The 13,900-nt window shown below is 58.9% G+C and overlaps 2 protein-coding genes across 3 annotated transcripts in view; one reads left to right on the plus strand and one right to left on the minus strand.

The window, feature by feature from the left end:
* Nucleotides 1-2,747: 2,747 nt before the first annotated feature.
* On the plus strand, nucleotides 2,748-10,802 carry MPND (MPN domain containing). The gene is made up of 13 exons (XM_081284388.1): nucleotides 2,748-2,784; nucleotides 2,878-3,128; nucleotides 3,783-4,019; nucleotides 5,690-5,822; nucleotides 6,623-6,707; nucleotides 6,819-6,915; nucleotides 7,206-7,278; nucleotides 7,350-7,426; nucleotides 8,352-8,520; nucleotides 8,600-8,670; nucleotides 9,180-9,269; nucleotides 9,860-9,952; nucleotides 10,602-10,802. The coding sequence occupies exons 1-13, from the start codon at nucleotides 2,778-2,780 to the stop codon at nucleotides 10,686-10,688; spliced, it is 1,470 nt and encodes a 489-aa protein (XP_081140514.1). The 5' UTR covers nucleotides 2,748-2,777; the 3' UTR covers nucleotides 10,689-10,802.
* Nucleotides 10,803-11,609: 807 nt separating this feature from the next.
* Nucleotides 11,610-13,900, minus strand: part of SH3GL1 (SH3 domain containing GRB2 like 1, endophilin A2) — a 31,656-nt gene continuing 29,365 nt past the window's right edge. The window contains exons 8-10 of one of the 2 annotated variants that reach the window (XM_081284390.1): nucleotides 13,358-13,482; nucleotides 13,117-13,173; nucleotides 11,610-12,609 (exon numbers count right to left, since the gene is read on the minus strand). In XM_081284390.1, the coding sequence (XP_081140516.1) occupies nucleotides 12,413-12,609; nucleotides 13,117-13,173; nucleotides 13,358-13,482 (379 nt within the window). In that variant the 3' untranslated portion in view covers nucleotides 11,610-12,412. Of the gene's footprint in view, nucleotides 12,610-13,116; nucleotides 13,177-13,357; nucleotides 13,483-13,900 lie in introns of both variants that reach the window. The other variant, XM_081284389.1, reaches the window with a different exon arrangement.

A 13,900-nucleotide genomic window follows, 5' to 3' on the forward strand; every position in this document is an offset into this window, starting at 1 on the left:
GATCCTCCTGCCTCGGTCTCCGAGTTGCTGGGATGACGGGCGGGTGTGTGCCCTGTGCCTGCAGCTGCTTTGGATCCCTAAACCTGTACTGCGCCTGCGTGACCCACGAGTGGGGAGAAGAGCTGTGGTTCTGAGGATGACGCTGTAACACTGTGCTGATGAGCAAGGGGTATGGTGGGTGGGCTCCGAGTCCTCCTGTCTTCCCAGGGACTTGGTCCTGGGTCTGTCTCGGGCCTCAGGGCCATTGGTCGGCTTTGTCCAGGGTCTTGCTTAAGATGTTTCACCACCAGGACCTTCTGAGGTGCGTACCCTTGCCATTTGGTTCTTAGCCTGGTTTCCCATCTTCCTCCTGAGGCCAGGCAGGGCCTGAAGTGAGTACCCTGTCACACCGGAGGCACCATGGAGGCAGGCCTGTCAATTAACCGATTTTATTCTTTTCTTAAAGCCCTGCCCCTCACTGCTCACATCTCACTGCTACTTAACAACACCAGAAAACTAGGAGTTAAGAGTGCACCAGAAGGGCTGGGGCTGGGGCTCAGCGGTAGAGCACTTGCCTCTGCTGTGTGAGGCACTGGGGTGGATCCTCAGCCCCACATAAAATAAATAAAATGAAGGTATTGTATCCATCTACAACTTAAAAAATCTACATTTTAGGAAGGAGGGGAAAGGAAGGACAGCAGAATAAAATAGACATTATTATTGCTGTGTGTATATACGTGACTGCATGTCCAATGTGATTCTGCAACCTGTACACTCAGAAAAATGAGAAATTATATCCCATCTGATTCAAATGTATGATATGTCAAGATCATCGTACTGTGCAACTAATTAAAACAAATAAAAAATTTAAATATATATATTAAAAATGCACCAGAAGCCAGGTGCAGTGGTGCATACCTGTAATCCCAGAGGCTCAGAGTCTGAGGTAGGAGGATCATGAGTTCAAACCCAGGCTCTGCAACTTAGCAAGGCCCTAAGCAACTTAGTGAGACCCTGTCGCTAAATAAAATATAAAAAGGGCTGGGATGTGGCACAGTGGTTAAGGGTCCTTGGCTTCAATCCCAGGTGCCCAAAACAACAAACAAATAATACACACAAAAATAAACGTCCGGAGCCAGGCACAGTGACAACTACCTGTAAATTCATTTACTTGAGAGGGGGAGGCAGGACAAATGCAAGTTCCAGGCCAGCTTCAGCAACTTAGAGTGGACCATCCTTCAAGGCTACGGAATTAAGATGACCGCCTTCAGTTGGCAGGTTGGAGTCAGCCCAGCCTGAGACTCTGGGCAGCAGACTGGCTGAGGTAGGAACTTGGGCAGACAGACCGAAAACGTTGGCCCCAGGAGGGTCAGATGCCTCTGTAACAAAGCAGGATGACCACAGACAGGCCAGCTCAAAAACCAGGTGAAACTGAAACATCTGTGACCCAGTGCCCTTTCCAAACCAGGACAAATGGTAACACTGTAACCTGACGGGCCAGGAGACACATGGACCCCAGGTGCCCTGGTGTTACTGGACTCAAGACCCACTGCTTTGAACATCTCTAGCCTGTGGTCTTCAAGGCACTTTCTCCCCTCTAACCTTATCATATAAACACCTGGACAGCAGACGCCCCTGGCCACCACCTTGGCGGCCCTCCACTGCAGAGCTCTCCTTTCTGTCTGTCATTTTAATAAATCTTGTTGCTTTGCTTTCCTGTCTGGGGAACGCATTCTCCAAATTCAGGAGACAAAGAACCTATGGCCTCCACTCTGTGTTATAAACTCAAGAAGTCAGAGCCAGAAAGACAAGGTCACTAAACCTGAGACAGGACAACAGTGTGCCCTGCTTTGAAAATAACATTAGGGATTCTCCCCATAAAGAGATGATTCCAGGTGCTGAGCGGCAAAGCAGCCTTCCATTTACTTTGTTAGCATACTAAAAATCACGCCCCAAGGTGGAGACCTAAGATGCTAAGGAGATGTGAGCAGCAGAGGAGGTGCAGAACGCTAAGACCCCCCACCACACGCCACGTGTGGCGTCCGCCTGTCATCCTGGCAACTCGGGAGGCTGAGGCAGAAGGATCAAGGCCGGCCTCAGCAAATTAATCTTCAAAATAAAATAAAAACAGGGCCAGCGGTGTAGCTCGGTGGAGGTCGCCTCTGGGTTCAGTGTCAAGTACTACGGGTGCAGCGCGGCGGCAAGGGCTACAGCGCAAGACCCAGTTCTCTCCTTTCTCCAGCTCCAGCTCAAAAGTTCCCCTCCGTGGCATCAGGCTGTGGCACTCCTGCACCCACAGGCTGCAACTCAGCACGTGGTGGCCTCGGGTGGGGCCACTAGTCTCCGAAGACGGAGGCTTGGTGCCTCAGTCTCCTCCTCTTGGCCCCCACCGCGCTCCCGCCTCAGTTTCCCCGCTCATCCCAGCTGGCTGCGCCACTCCTGAGCCCAGACTGCAACTAGTAGGTGGTGGCCTTGGGCGGAGTCACGACCCCAATGAAAGACGAGGTCCGGGACCTCGATTTCCTCCCCCAGGCCGCCCTCCCGCTGGTTTCCGTCAGGGTCCGGGAGGCGGGAGTCCCAGGACTCCCGCGCGGGACGGAGCCAGGCGACACGGGCTGGCGGGCGGAGCCGGGAGGCGCGGGGCGGGGCCGGGAGGCGCGGGGCGGAGCCGGGAGGCGCGGGGCGGGGCCGGGAGGCGCGGGGCGGGGCCGGGTGGCGCGGGACGGAGCCGGGTAACGCGGGGCGGGGCCGGGTGGCGCGAGGGGCGGGGCGGGGCGGGGCGCCGGGCGGCAGCAACTATGGCAGGTACGGCGATCCCGGGCGGCGGGCGAGGCTGTGCGCGCGGGGGCTGCACCCGCCGTGCGGGCGCGGCCCTCTAAGCTCCTCGCTGCCCCGCAGCTCTGGAGCCACTGTCCCCCGCGGGCGGCGCGGGCGAGGAGGCGCCGGATGAGGACGAGGACGAGGCGGAGGCCGAGGACCCCGAGCGGCCGGCCGGCGCGGGCTGCGGGCGCGGCGGCGTTGGCGGGGCCGGGCCGGGGCTCTGCGGCGCGCTGGGGGGCGCGCTCACCAGGCGCGCCGTCACACTGCGGGTGCTGCTCAAAGACGCCCTGCTGGAGCCTGGCGCCGGGGTGCTGTCCATCTACTACCTGGTGAGCGTCCTCTGACCCTCATCCCAGCTCCGACAAGAAGGGAACCCAAGGCCCAGAGCGCCCTGCCGCAGGACGAGACCCCGATGTGGGGAGGGGAACTGAGCCACGGAGCAGCCTGACCCCGGATGGAGCCCCTTCTGGGCTGGAGGACCTGGTTCATCTAAAGCCCCACTCTGCAGTTGAGAGTCTGAGGCTAAGATGGGCCCTCCTGGCTGTGTGACTCCGCAGCCTCTCTGGGTGGTAGCGGTTTCACCCTCTGTATAAATGGGTGTTTTCCCTCTCCCAGTCCCTTTCCAGTGGATTCAGTGAATAAAGCAGTCCACACATTTCTGCTGTCCAGCAAGGGCTTTAAAAGCATGTACTGTCGTGGTTGCTATTGCTTAATTTTTGCATTGAGCACCTGCTGTATGCCAAGGAGCATATTGGGTACTGGGGTATAGTACTAATCAAGGTGGACCCTGTCCTTGCCCTTCCAGGGCTCACAGTCCAGGGACGAGGGAACTGGCCTAGGAAAGGATCCTGGGCTTGGAAGGGTCACTGTACTGGAAAGTGCAGCTCTGCCTCAGGGAGCATGGGTCAGGAGGAGTCCCCTGGAGGGTACCAGGCCCTGGAGGGTACCAGGCCCTGGGCACAGCCAGCCCACTGTCTCTGCAGGGAAAGAAGTTCATTGGGGATCTGCAGCCAGATGGGAGAATTGTGTGGCAGGAAACTGGGCAGGTCTTCAACTCTCCCAGTGCCTGGGCCACACACTGCAAGAAACTGGTGAACCCTGCCAAGAAATCTGGCTGTGGCTGGGCCTCTGTCAAGTACAAGGGCCAAAAACTGGACAAGTACAAGGCTGCCTGGCTCCGACGGCACCAGCTGCACGTGCCTGTAGCTCCTGCCGATGAGGTATGTCCTTTGGCTCCTGCAGTAAACGCTCTACGACTTACTGTTGGATGAGGGGTGCTCAGTTGCATACAGCACTTCTAGTGCTGGACCAGAGAAGGTGACTTGACCAGAGAACTGAAGGGGGATGGGGAAGCCATGAAGATATCTGGGAAACGGCCCATGCAAAGGACCTGTGGCAGGACAGAGTCTGGTGTGTTGGAAGCACATTAAGGAGGCCCGTGTGACTGGAGCAGAGAGGAAGATAGAGGGAGTAGGTGAAGCACAGAGGGGACAGGGTGGTTCCTGCAGGGCCCTGAAGGTTGCTTGAAGGACTTGACCTTTTCCCCAAGGGAGATGCGAACCATGGAGGGCTGTGAACAGAGGACTGAGACTGACTCTTGGTGTTCACAGGGGCCCTGTGGTGGCTGCTGTAGGGAGGACAGGCTTTGGGGGGTGAGAGTGGGAATGCTGGGACCAGGCAGAGGGGACTGGGCTGGTCCTGGTGAGCTAAGGATGCAGCTGGAGCCATTGAGGCCATCGATGTGATTTTTTTTTTTTTTTTAAAGAGAGAGCGAGAGAGGAGAGTGAGAGAGAATTTTAAATATTTATTTTTTAGTTCTTGGCAGACACAACATCTTTGTTGGTATGTGGTGCTGAGGATCGAACCCGGGCCGCACGCATGCCAGGCAAGCGCGCTACTGCTTGAGCCACATCCCCAGCCCGATGTGATTTTTTTTAATATTTAATTTTTAGTTGTAGTTGGACACAATATCTTTTTTCCATTCATTCATTTTTATGTGGTGCTGGGGAGCGAACCCAGGGCCCTGCAAGTGCTAGGTGGGCGCTCTGCCCCAGCCCCAGGTCCTGGATATTTTTGAAAGTGCATCTGACAGGACTTAATGCATCAGATAAGAGGGATCCTGAGTGGGTGGGCGGAGCTGAGCTCAAGAGATGAGAGACATGGAAGAGCAGGTAAGGGGGCCTAGTCTGGCCCAGTGTTGCCATGTTGAGACATCTGTGGGCAGCTGGACCCCTAGTCTGAGATGGACAAGGCCACTCGGAGGGTGTGGGTGGAGGAAGAGGCCTGAGGCCTACGTGTGGATCCACCTGGGGAAGGACCCGTAGAGGTAGCAGGGGGCCCCGGGTGCTGGGTCTGGGTATCAGGGGAGATGCTCCTAGACAGAGGGGGTCTTGTAGTGGCAGACGCTGCTGAGAGGGTGAGTGCAGGGACCGAAATGTGACCTTTAGATTTGAATCCAAGGAGGTCACCTTGGCAGGAGGTGGTTTTTGAGCGGCAGTCAGGGGAATTACAGTGATCCATGTAACTTGCTCTAGAAACCGAACTCGAGGGCGCAGGCCAGATGCTTTACACGTATGATCTTACTTCAGCCCATTGGGGCTGGAGACCACTGGGTCCTTTGACAGATAAGAACGGGAGTGGAGGGGTTAGGGCTGTCCACTGGAGTCACACCCCCTTGTAAGAGGCAGAGCAAATTTGAACCAGAGGGAAAGCAGCCTGGGGGCGCCAGCCAGGCCAGAGTTGCGCTTGCGCATTAGACTGCCTCTGCTCGCTCTCGCCCTCTAGCCGTCGTGTTGGGCAATGACACCTGGGGCTCCGGTCTGCTAGAAGTCTGGGTTCAGGGGTGCCCAATTGAGTGTCCAGCTGAGTGTCCGGCTGCTGTCCCCGCCAGAGCCCGGCCAGCGAAGGGGAGGAGGAGGAGCTACTGATGGAGGAAGAGGAGGAGGAGGTCCTGGCGGGGGTCTCAGCAGAGGACAAGAATCGGAGACCCCCTGGGAAGGGTCCCTCGGAGCCTGCACACCCTGGTGAGGGGATCAGGAGAGGCAGGGCGGGAAGCGGGTGGCCCTGGAGCATGGAAGAGAGCAGGGAGAGTTGGGGTCTTGCTCTTCTCCGGAACCCCCAAGATCCTGCCTGGCTGACTTGGTAGCCCCGCTGCTCAATTTCATTTGCTGCCTGGCTTCTTAAACTCTAATGCTGGGTTTCTGAGTACCTCGGCCCCATTTCCTTTTGTGCTCCCTGATTTCTTTGGCCCACTACCTGCTTTCCTGAGCTTTTTTTTTTTTTTTTTTTGATTACCGGGATTGAACTCGGGGGCACTCAACCACTGAGCCACATCCCCCATCCCCAGCCTTATTTTGTATTTTATTTAGAGACAGGATCTCATTGAGTTGCTTAGCATCTCCCGGTTGCTAAGGCTGGCTTCAAACTTGCAATCCTCCTGTCTCAGCCTCCTGAGCCTCTAGGATTATAGGCATGCACCACTGTGCCTGGCTCTGAGCTCATTTTTCTTTTAAATATTTATTTTTTAGTTGTAGTTGGACACGCTACCTTTATTTTACTTATTTTTATGTGGTGCTGAGATTGAACCCAGGGCCTCACATGTGCTAGGTGATCGCTCTACCTCAGCCACAATTCCAGCCCCCTGAGCTCTTTTTGTAAAAGGCTATCTGTCTGACTTGTTGACATTTATTTCCCAGCTGTTTCTGCCTGATTTTTAAGGCTGCCTCTAGATGGATTTATTTTGGTTTCTTGCACTGCCTGGGTATGCAGATTGGCCTGGGGAGGGCTTTCCGAGGCTTTCTTTCTCTCTCCTCCCCCTTTTCAGAGGCCACACCCCCAGGAAAGCGGGTGGAAAACAAGCCCCGGGCGCCTGTGCGCTACTGCATGCTGGGCAGTCGAGACTCTGCCAGGTCAGATGCGCCTCTGCAGCCCTGGCTGGCCGGGTGGGGTGGGGAGATAGTTTCAGGGGTGAGGGAGGAGCCTAGGGGGGCCTGAGGCTGTGGGACTCTTGGCCCCTCCAGGAACCCACACACGTTGGTGGAAGTGACATCCTTTGCAGCTATTAACAAGTTCCAGCCGTTCAATGTGGCCATTTCTAGCAATGTGCTCTTCCTGCTGGTATGTGACTAATCTCCCACCTTGGCCCTGTGTCCAGACAAGGGGCTCCCTGGCCTGAAAAGGGGACTGGGGAACCCAGGAATGAGGAAGAGAGGGAGGGAGGGGTCTTTGAAATGGCAGCTGTGTAGGAGCAGGGAGCTTTGTTCTGGTTAATAGTAGGTTCTCAACACATGTCTGCTACAGGTAAGTGGTAGTTGCTCAATAAATATGTGGAGGAAGAGGACGGTGGGCTGGGCCTGTAGGGGGCAGGAGCAACAGCCTGAGCCAGTGCCCACTACTCCCTTCCCCAGGACTTCCACAGCCACCTGACTAGGAGCGAGGTCGTGGGGTACCTTGGAGGCCGCTGGGACATCACCAGCCAGAGTGCGTATTGGGGCCGGGTGGACGGGGTGCTGGGAGTAGGACTGACATCTCTTCTCCCCATCACCCTGCAGTGCTCACGGTGCTGAGAGCCTTCCCCTGCAGGAGCCGACTTGGGGACGCTGACACGGCAGCTGCCACTGAAGAGGAGGTGAGGGGCTGCCTGGGCGGAACGCAGCTGTCCTGCCCTTGTCCTGGCAGCTGGCAGTGTTAGCGCTCAGCAGATGTGCGAATGGGACCCAGCCCTGGCTCCTAGGCTCTCTGTCAACCCTACCAGCCCTTCCCCTCAGACCCTCGGTGTTCTTTTCTGTGAAACCTGAGGTGTCGTTGCCTCACGCAGTCCGGTACCTGGCCCTTAGCTCGCATGGGGCTGCTGCGTGCTTTTCCCTTTTCTGTGGTGCTGAGGCTGGAACTCGGGGCTCCCGCAGGATAAGCAGGTGCTCCTCCGCGGGCCACATCCCTAGCCCTTTTCAATTTCTTTTGAGACAGGGTCTTGCTAGGTGACCCAGGCTGGCCTGGGACTCGTGACTCACCTGGGAGACTCCTGGGTCCCGGGCTGTGCTCCATGCCACTGCTGCTCTTAGTCTTGTTGCCATGATGGAGCTCAGTGTGTCCCTGGCACTGCGCGGAGCCCTCTGCAACCACTCTTCGAGGCTTTGTCACAGTGTCCCGCAGGGGACAGTGAGCAGGCGCTGATCAGGCACATGTGTCGCCGCCCTGTCCATCTCTGCCCCTCCTTGTTCATGGCTGGGAAGGTCCCTCTCGGGCCGGGCGGGCTCTGTGCCTCCCACCGCAGTTGGCACGGCAGATGGGAACCGTGGGCGCGGGGACCCTGGTGCTTGCCATTCTCTGAGCAACACACAGTGTGTCAGGTATCAGGCCACCCAGGACAGTTCCAGCCTAGGGGAGGGTGTGCACAGGCTCCGTGCAGATGCTGTGCTGCGCTGTGCAAGGGACTAGAGCACCCTGGGGTCCCGGTGTCCCCCACAGATAGAGGGCCCACTCTAGTTGCAGGAGCAGAGAGAGGCACTGAACAGAACCACCCTGTCCCCCACCCTGCTGCTGCCTCTGCCCAGATCTACCAGAGCCTGTTCCTGCGAGGCCTGTCCCTGGTCGGCTGGTACCACAGTCACCCACACAGCCCGGCGCTGCCCTCCCTGCAGGACATTGACGCGCAGATGGACTACCAGCTGCGGCTGCAGGGCTCCAGCAACGGCTTCCAGCCCTGCCTGGCGCTGCTGTGCTGTGAGTCCTGGGCCGAGGAGTGGCGCCCTGCCGGGCTGGCTGAGCCTCCAGCCAGAGCCCTCTCCTCCTCCTTCCCCAGCCCCGTACTACTCTGGCAACCCGGGACCCGAGTCCAAGATCTCACCCTTCTGGGTGATGCCTCCTCCTGAGGTAGGTGGGGCTGCCGGGGTTCTTGGGAGGCCAGGGGGTGTGAGTCCGTGTGGGCAGATGTGCCAGGGCGAGGAGGGTGTGCTGGTGGCTCAAGGTAGGGCACTTCTGTTCTGGGCCTGTTTCTCCCGCTGACTTGGTCTAGGGAGGGGAGGGAGTCGGCACCCAGTCCTGCCCTCCGGCAGATGCTGTTGGCCACCCTATTTGAGCTTCTCTGAGGCCTGATGTGGGCCTGGGTGCAGCACGCTGCTCTTAGTGCGGCGGCTTCCTTCCCAGGCCCTGCCTGGCTTCACTGCCCAGGCCCCGCTAGGGGTCAGAGGTCATCCCTGGAGGGAATTCTGGGCTCCGTCTCTTCTTGGCATCTGTGGGCAGGATGCCACGCTGGCCCCATTATCTGGCTCTACCAAGGCCCCATATGGTCCGTAGCCCCAGATCCCAGCCCCAGGCCCTCTGCTGTCCCCACTGCCATGGGTGGGCTGCAAGGTCTTCTGACTGGCATGCACTGCACTCAGCAAAGGTCCAGTGACTACGGCATCCCCATGGAGGTGGAGATGGCCTACGTGCAGGACGGCTTCCTGACCAACGACATCCTGCACGAGATGGTGAGCTCCACATGGGAGGGACCGGGGAGATGCCCTGCTAGAGGCACCCAGCCCATCCAGATTGACTGCCAATCCTAGGACAAGCCCCAGACCCTCCACAGCCCCTCTCCCTGTTCCTGGCTAGCTCCCCCCTTGGCCCTCTGCACCCGCCACTGGTTCTCCAAGTAGAGAAACTGCAGTTTGGGGTTGTGCCCAGGGCCTTGCACACACTACGCCAGCGCTGCTCACCGGGAAGCACCCCAGCCCAGGTCATAGGCTTGACAACCACATGTTCAGCATGTGCTAAAAAAAAAAAAAAGCCAGCCTTCTTCACACAGCTGGGCCTGAGTGCCATTCCTTGGCCCTCGGCTAGAAGAGGCAGCAGGGCAGGCCTGCTCCCTGGTGTCCCAGGGGCTTTGTGGAGTCCTGGGGAAGGGAATGTGAATGTGGCCAAGCCCAGAGGTCCCTCCATTTAGTCAAGTTTGGATTAGGTGAGAGGGAGTGGAAGCTGGGGCTGGGATCCTGCTGGTCTGGGTAGGGGTCTTGGGACACAGCTGCTGGCTTGGTCTAGGGAGGGGAGGGAGCTGGCACTCAGTCCTGCCCTCCTGCAGATGCTGCTGGTGGAGTTCTATAAAGGCGCCCCGGACCTGGTGAGGTTCCAGGAGCCCTGGAGCCAGGAGCACAGCTACCTAGACAAGCTAAAGGTGAGACCACATCTGTCCCCAGGAGCTGTAGCCCCAAGGACTGTGCATAGGGAACACCCAGGACTATACTCAGGACACCCCAAGAAAGTGACCACAATGAAAATAAAAATGGGAACAGCCCGGGTGAGCAGCTTAGCAGGGGCTGTGCTGAGCACACACAAGGCCCTGGTTCTCCCCTGCACAAAGCCCCTTGGACCTCGCAACCCCCAGGACGTCCCAGTTGGAGAAGCCTCTCCATCAGACCCTGTGTCACTACAGGGCCACCTGAAGAGGGCACACAGGTTTTGATTTGATTTGGAGCCTTGAGCTCCAGCAAGGCCAGAGGCAGCTGGTGTGTGAGCTGGCTTCTCTGGTGGCTGGCCGCTGGCGCCGCCTTCCGAGGGTGCCCTGTTTACTTCCTACTTGAATCTGTGTACTTTGTGTAGAAATCTTCCTGCCCGCCTGTGGCCTGTCACTCACACTTGGACTTCAGTGGCCTGGGATCTGGCAGGCAGACCCCCCCCCCCCCCCCCGCCTGGACATTGTGCCTGTAGCCCACTGGTTCTGGGTCAAGAGCACTGTTCCCCTTGGCGAGTTGGGAGTTAGGAACGCCACTGTGTGCTTGGTTGGGTGGTGGCGGGCACTGAGCCACCAGCCCTGCTTGTTTCAGATCTCCTTGGCCAGCAGGACACCCAAAGACCAAGGTCTGTGCCATGTGCTGGAGCAGGTCTACAGTCTCCTCAAGCAGGGGAGCTGAGGGTACTGTCCTGAGATCAGAGGTGACTATGGGGCCTGGCTCAAGGACTCCGTCTGTTGCTGTCCCATCCTGTGTGATGTATACAGGCTTGGATAATAAAGAACTGAGCAGCCAGCAGCCTGCAATGTGTCTCATGGGTGGACGAGAGCCAGCTGCATGCCCAAGCTGGGTCCCCTGAGCAGCTCCAAGTGTGGCTTCCTCCTCTGGAGGGCAGGGCAGGGCAGGGCAGGGCAGGGCACTGAGCTACAGATGCAAGTGGTTCCCCAGCCAGCTCCACAGCACCTACTGGGTGAGGGCTGCTGTTTAGGCAGCAGAGCACCTTGGGATGCAGAATCACCCACAAGTGACTGGGGGCTGGTACTAGGGGTGCCCCTTACTGGCCAGCACAGAGGAGCTGAGGCCTACCCCTGCACCAACACGAGACCAAGGGCTGTAGAAAGAAACATTTAATACTTCTTTTTTAAAAAAAATTAGGCGTACATTTCAGTCCACCCTGGATGGGAAGCCAGGTCGCACCGCCCATCTTGGCAGCCACAAAGGGGCAAAAGAGAAGGGCAGAGCCTGGTGTCCCAGGGGCTTTGTGGAGTCCTGGGGAAGGGAATGTGAATGTGGCCAAGCCCAGAGGTCCCTCCATTTAGTCAAGTTTGGATTAGGTGAGAGGGAGTGGAAGCTGGGGCTGGGATCCTGCTGGTCTGGGTAGGGGTCTCGGGACACAGCTGCTGGCTTGGTGTAGGGAAGGCAGGTGCTGGCAAGCCAGGTCTGAGGTGCCAGTCTTCAGAGCATTCGCGCTCAACCTCCGGCAGAGCAGGATGGGCCGTGGTCCCGAGTGAGCTGTTTGTGTGCAGGGTGGGCACAGCTCTCCATGTGCTGGGCTGGGGCTTTAAGAGACTGGACCCACTGGCCTCGTGAGGGTGGCTGTGGGTGGGTGGGTCCAAGCCAGCCAGGGTCTGAGGACTTGGCTGGGAGGGTGGCAGGCTCCTGAGACAGCGGTGGGCCCAGGGCTCCTGGGAGAGGGCTTGTCCTTGATCAGGCAGACCCCGAAAACCCAGGCCTATCTTGTCCTGCCCACAAGCAGAGCTGACAGCAGGTTCTAAGAGGTGGGGGACGCCCTGGCCTAGGGGCCTCTGAGGGCCCCAGCTCTCCAGGAAGTAGCATGTGTGCAAGGCTCAGGGACAGCACCTCTGGGACTTCAGGCCTCTGGGGTGCCCTGGATGGGGGCCTGGCCCATCGCCAGCAACGGGCGGGGAGGGGATTTAAAACCTGGGATGTGGGGAGGTGGCCAGGGGTCTTGCCTCAGTCCCACCCCACCCTGTTAAGGCAGCAGGTCAGGTGACAGGGAGAGGAACTGGGCCCTGCAGCCACAACAGGGATGGCCCCAGGATGGGAGGGAATTGCCGCTCCTCCAGGGAACATTAGTGTTTCTAAGAGCACCTTAGTGTTAGTCCCACCTCAGGCCTGCTGGCCGGGGAAGGAGGCCATGAAAGGGAAGGAAGGACGCAGCCCAGCCCCAGGAGGACTGCCAGACGGTGGGGAAGGGAGCCCACTGCCTCCAGTGCGGGCCCACGCTCACTGGTGCAGACGGGCCTCACCTGCCCGGATGAGAGCTGCCTGCCCAGTGGGCCCTGCAGCCTGGTGACAGGCCGCCTGGTGGGCCCGAATCAGCTGCTAAATGGAATGCAGGAGACCCAGCTGGTGTGGACGGAGGGCGGGAGGGCCTTGGCATGTCACTGCGGCAGAGGCACGAGCACCTCCACGTAGCTGAGGGGGAAGAAGCCCGACTGGCCGTGCAGCATGCCCTCGTACCAGTTCTCGTCGATCTGGTTGGTGAGCGTGATGAGGTCGCCCTCACGGAAGCCCAGCTCCCCGTCGTTCTCGGGCTCAAAGTCGTACAGTGCCTTGCAGCTGGGCTGGTCAAGGGGTGCTGGGGGCAGGAGAGATGTGAGGGCCACTGTGCCCTCACCAGCTCTCTCTCACCAAGCCCTGGCCCCTCTCCCTGGTGGCCCTGCCACTCAGCCGCCCCCCCCCCCCCCGCCCCACTGCTGGAGAAAGAGAGGCGGAGCCAGGTCTGGTAATGGTCAGCCACAGTGTTGCTGGGAAGCACTGGAGATGTCCACAGGGTCATGGGGAAGGGAGACTGGCCAGAGCACTCAGGGCACTGTACAGGCAAGACAGCCTTGAGCCAGGCTGGTGTCCTTGGCCCTCAGCACTTGAGCCCCTGGTGTGCACATGAGTCTAGGGGCTGGAGACCCACCAGCGGTGGGGGCGGTCCAACCAGCTACCATCTGGGGCCCACTGCCCACAGGGGACAGGCGGGACTTCCTGGCCCAGGAGATGTGTAGGAGAAAGACCCCTTCGGAATACAACAGAAGGCAGTGTTGCCAGCTAAGTCCTGCCATCAGCAGGGAAGCCATTAGCAGGGGACACTCACGCATACTCCTACTGGGGGTCCGGATGGGCTTGTCCGAAGATCGGAAGGACGATGAAGCTGCTTGTGAACAGAACAGAGGGACACTGATCACAGTGTGTATGGGGGCCATTTCCTGGTCCCTGGGGACCCCTCCTGGAGTCCAGGTGGACAGTGGGCTTGGGTTTTCCTGGGCCTTGGCTCTCAGAGGCCTGGGACAGGGCCAGCCCTCTGCCACCCAGAGCAGCATTCCATTCCCTGCTACCTGTGGTCTTGGGGGCTGTGGTGCAGGGGAAGCCCCCGTTGGACTGCTCAGGCTCTCCAAGGTCAAACGGCTCCCGGGGCTTGGGCTTGTACTCCCGCTTGGGACGCGAGGAGGCGTCTCGCACCCTGTGGGGGGAATCATTGGCCATGAGGGCCTCAGCACTCCAGATCCAAGCTGATGCCCTAGGCCCCGCCACAGGGGACATTGTTGGCCGGAGGCTCCTGGAACCAGTCAGAGGCCCTGGGCTGGTCCCCCACTCCCGCCCGGCACCTTCAGAAGCTGCAGACTACTTCTAGATAGTTCAGTGCACGGGTTACGCTGTGAGGTCCCCGACAGCCCAGGAAGCAGGTGCCCTGCACGTCCTGTCCCGCCTCCCTGAAGCCGGCCCAGCTCTAGTTGACCACACGCCTCAGAGGTGAGCCTCAGGCAGGGCATGGGTGAGGAGGGGTCAGCAGGCTACTGTGGACCTCAGGGTGAACTGGGTGGCTCAGCACTCCTCTAACCTCTTGGCCCTCATGTCACTCCTGCTGTCTCCCAGGGGGA

Source organism: Spermophilus citellus, assembly GCF_964194105.1.
Source record: "Spermophilus citellus genome assembly, chromosome: 3".
Taxonomy (NCBI): domain Eukaryota; kingdom Metazoa; phylum Chordata; class Mammalia; order Rodentia; family Sciuridae; genus Spermophilus; species Spermophilus citellus.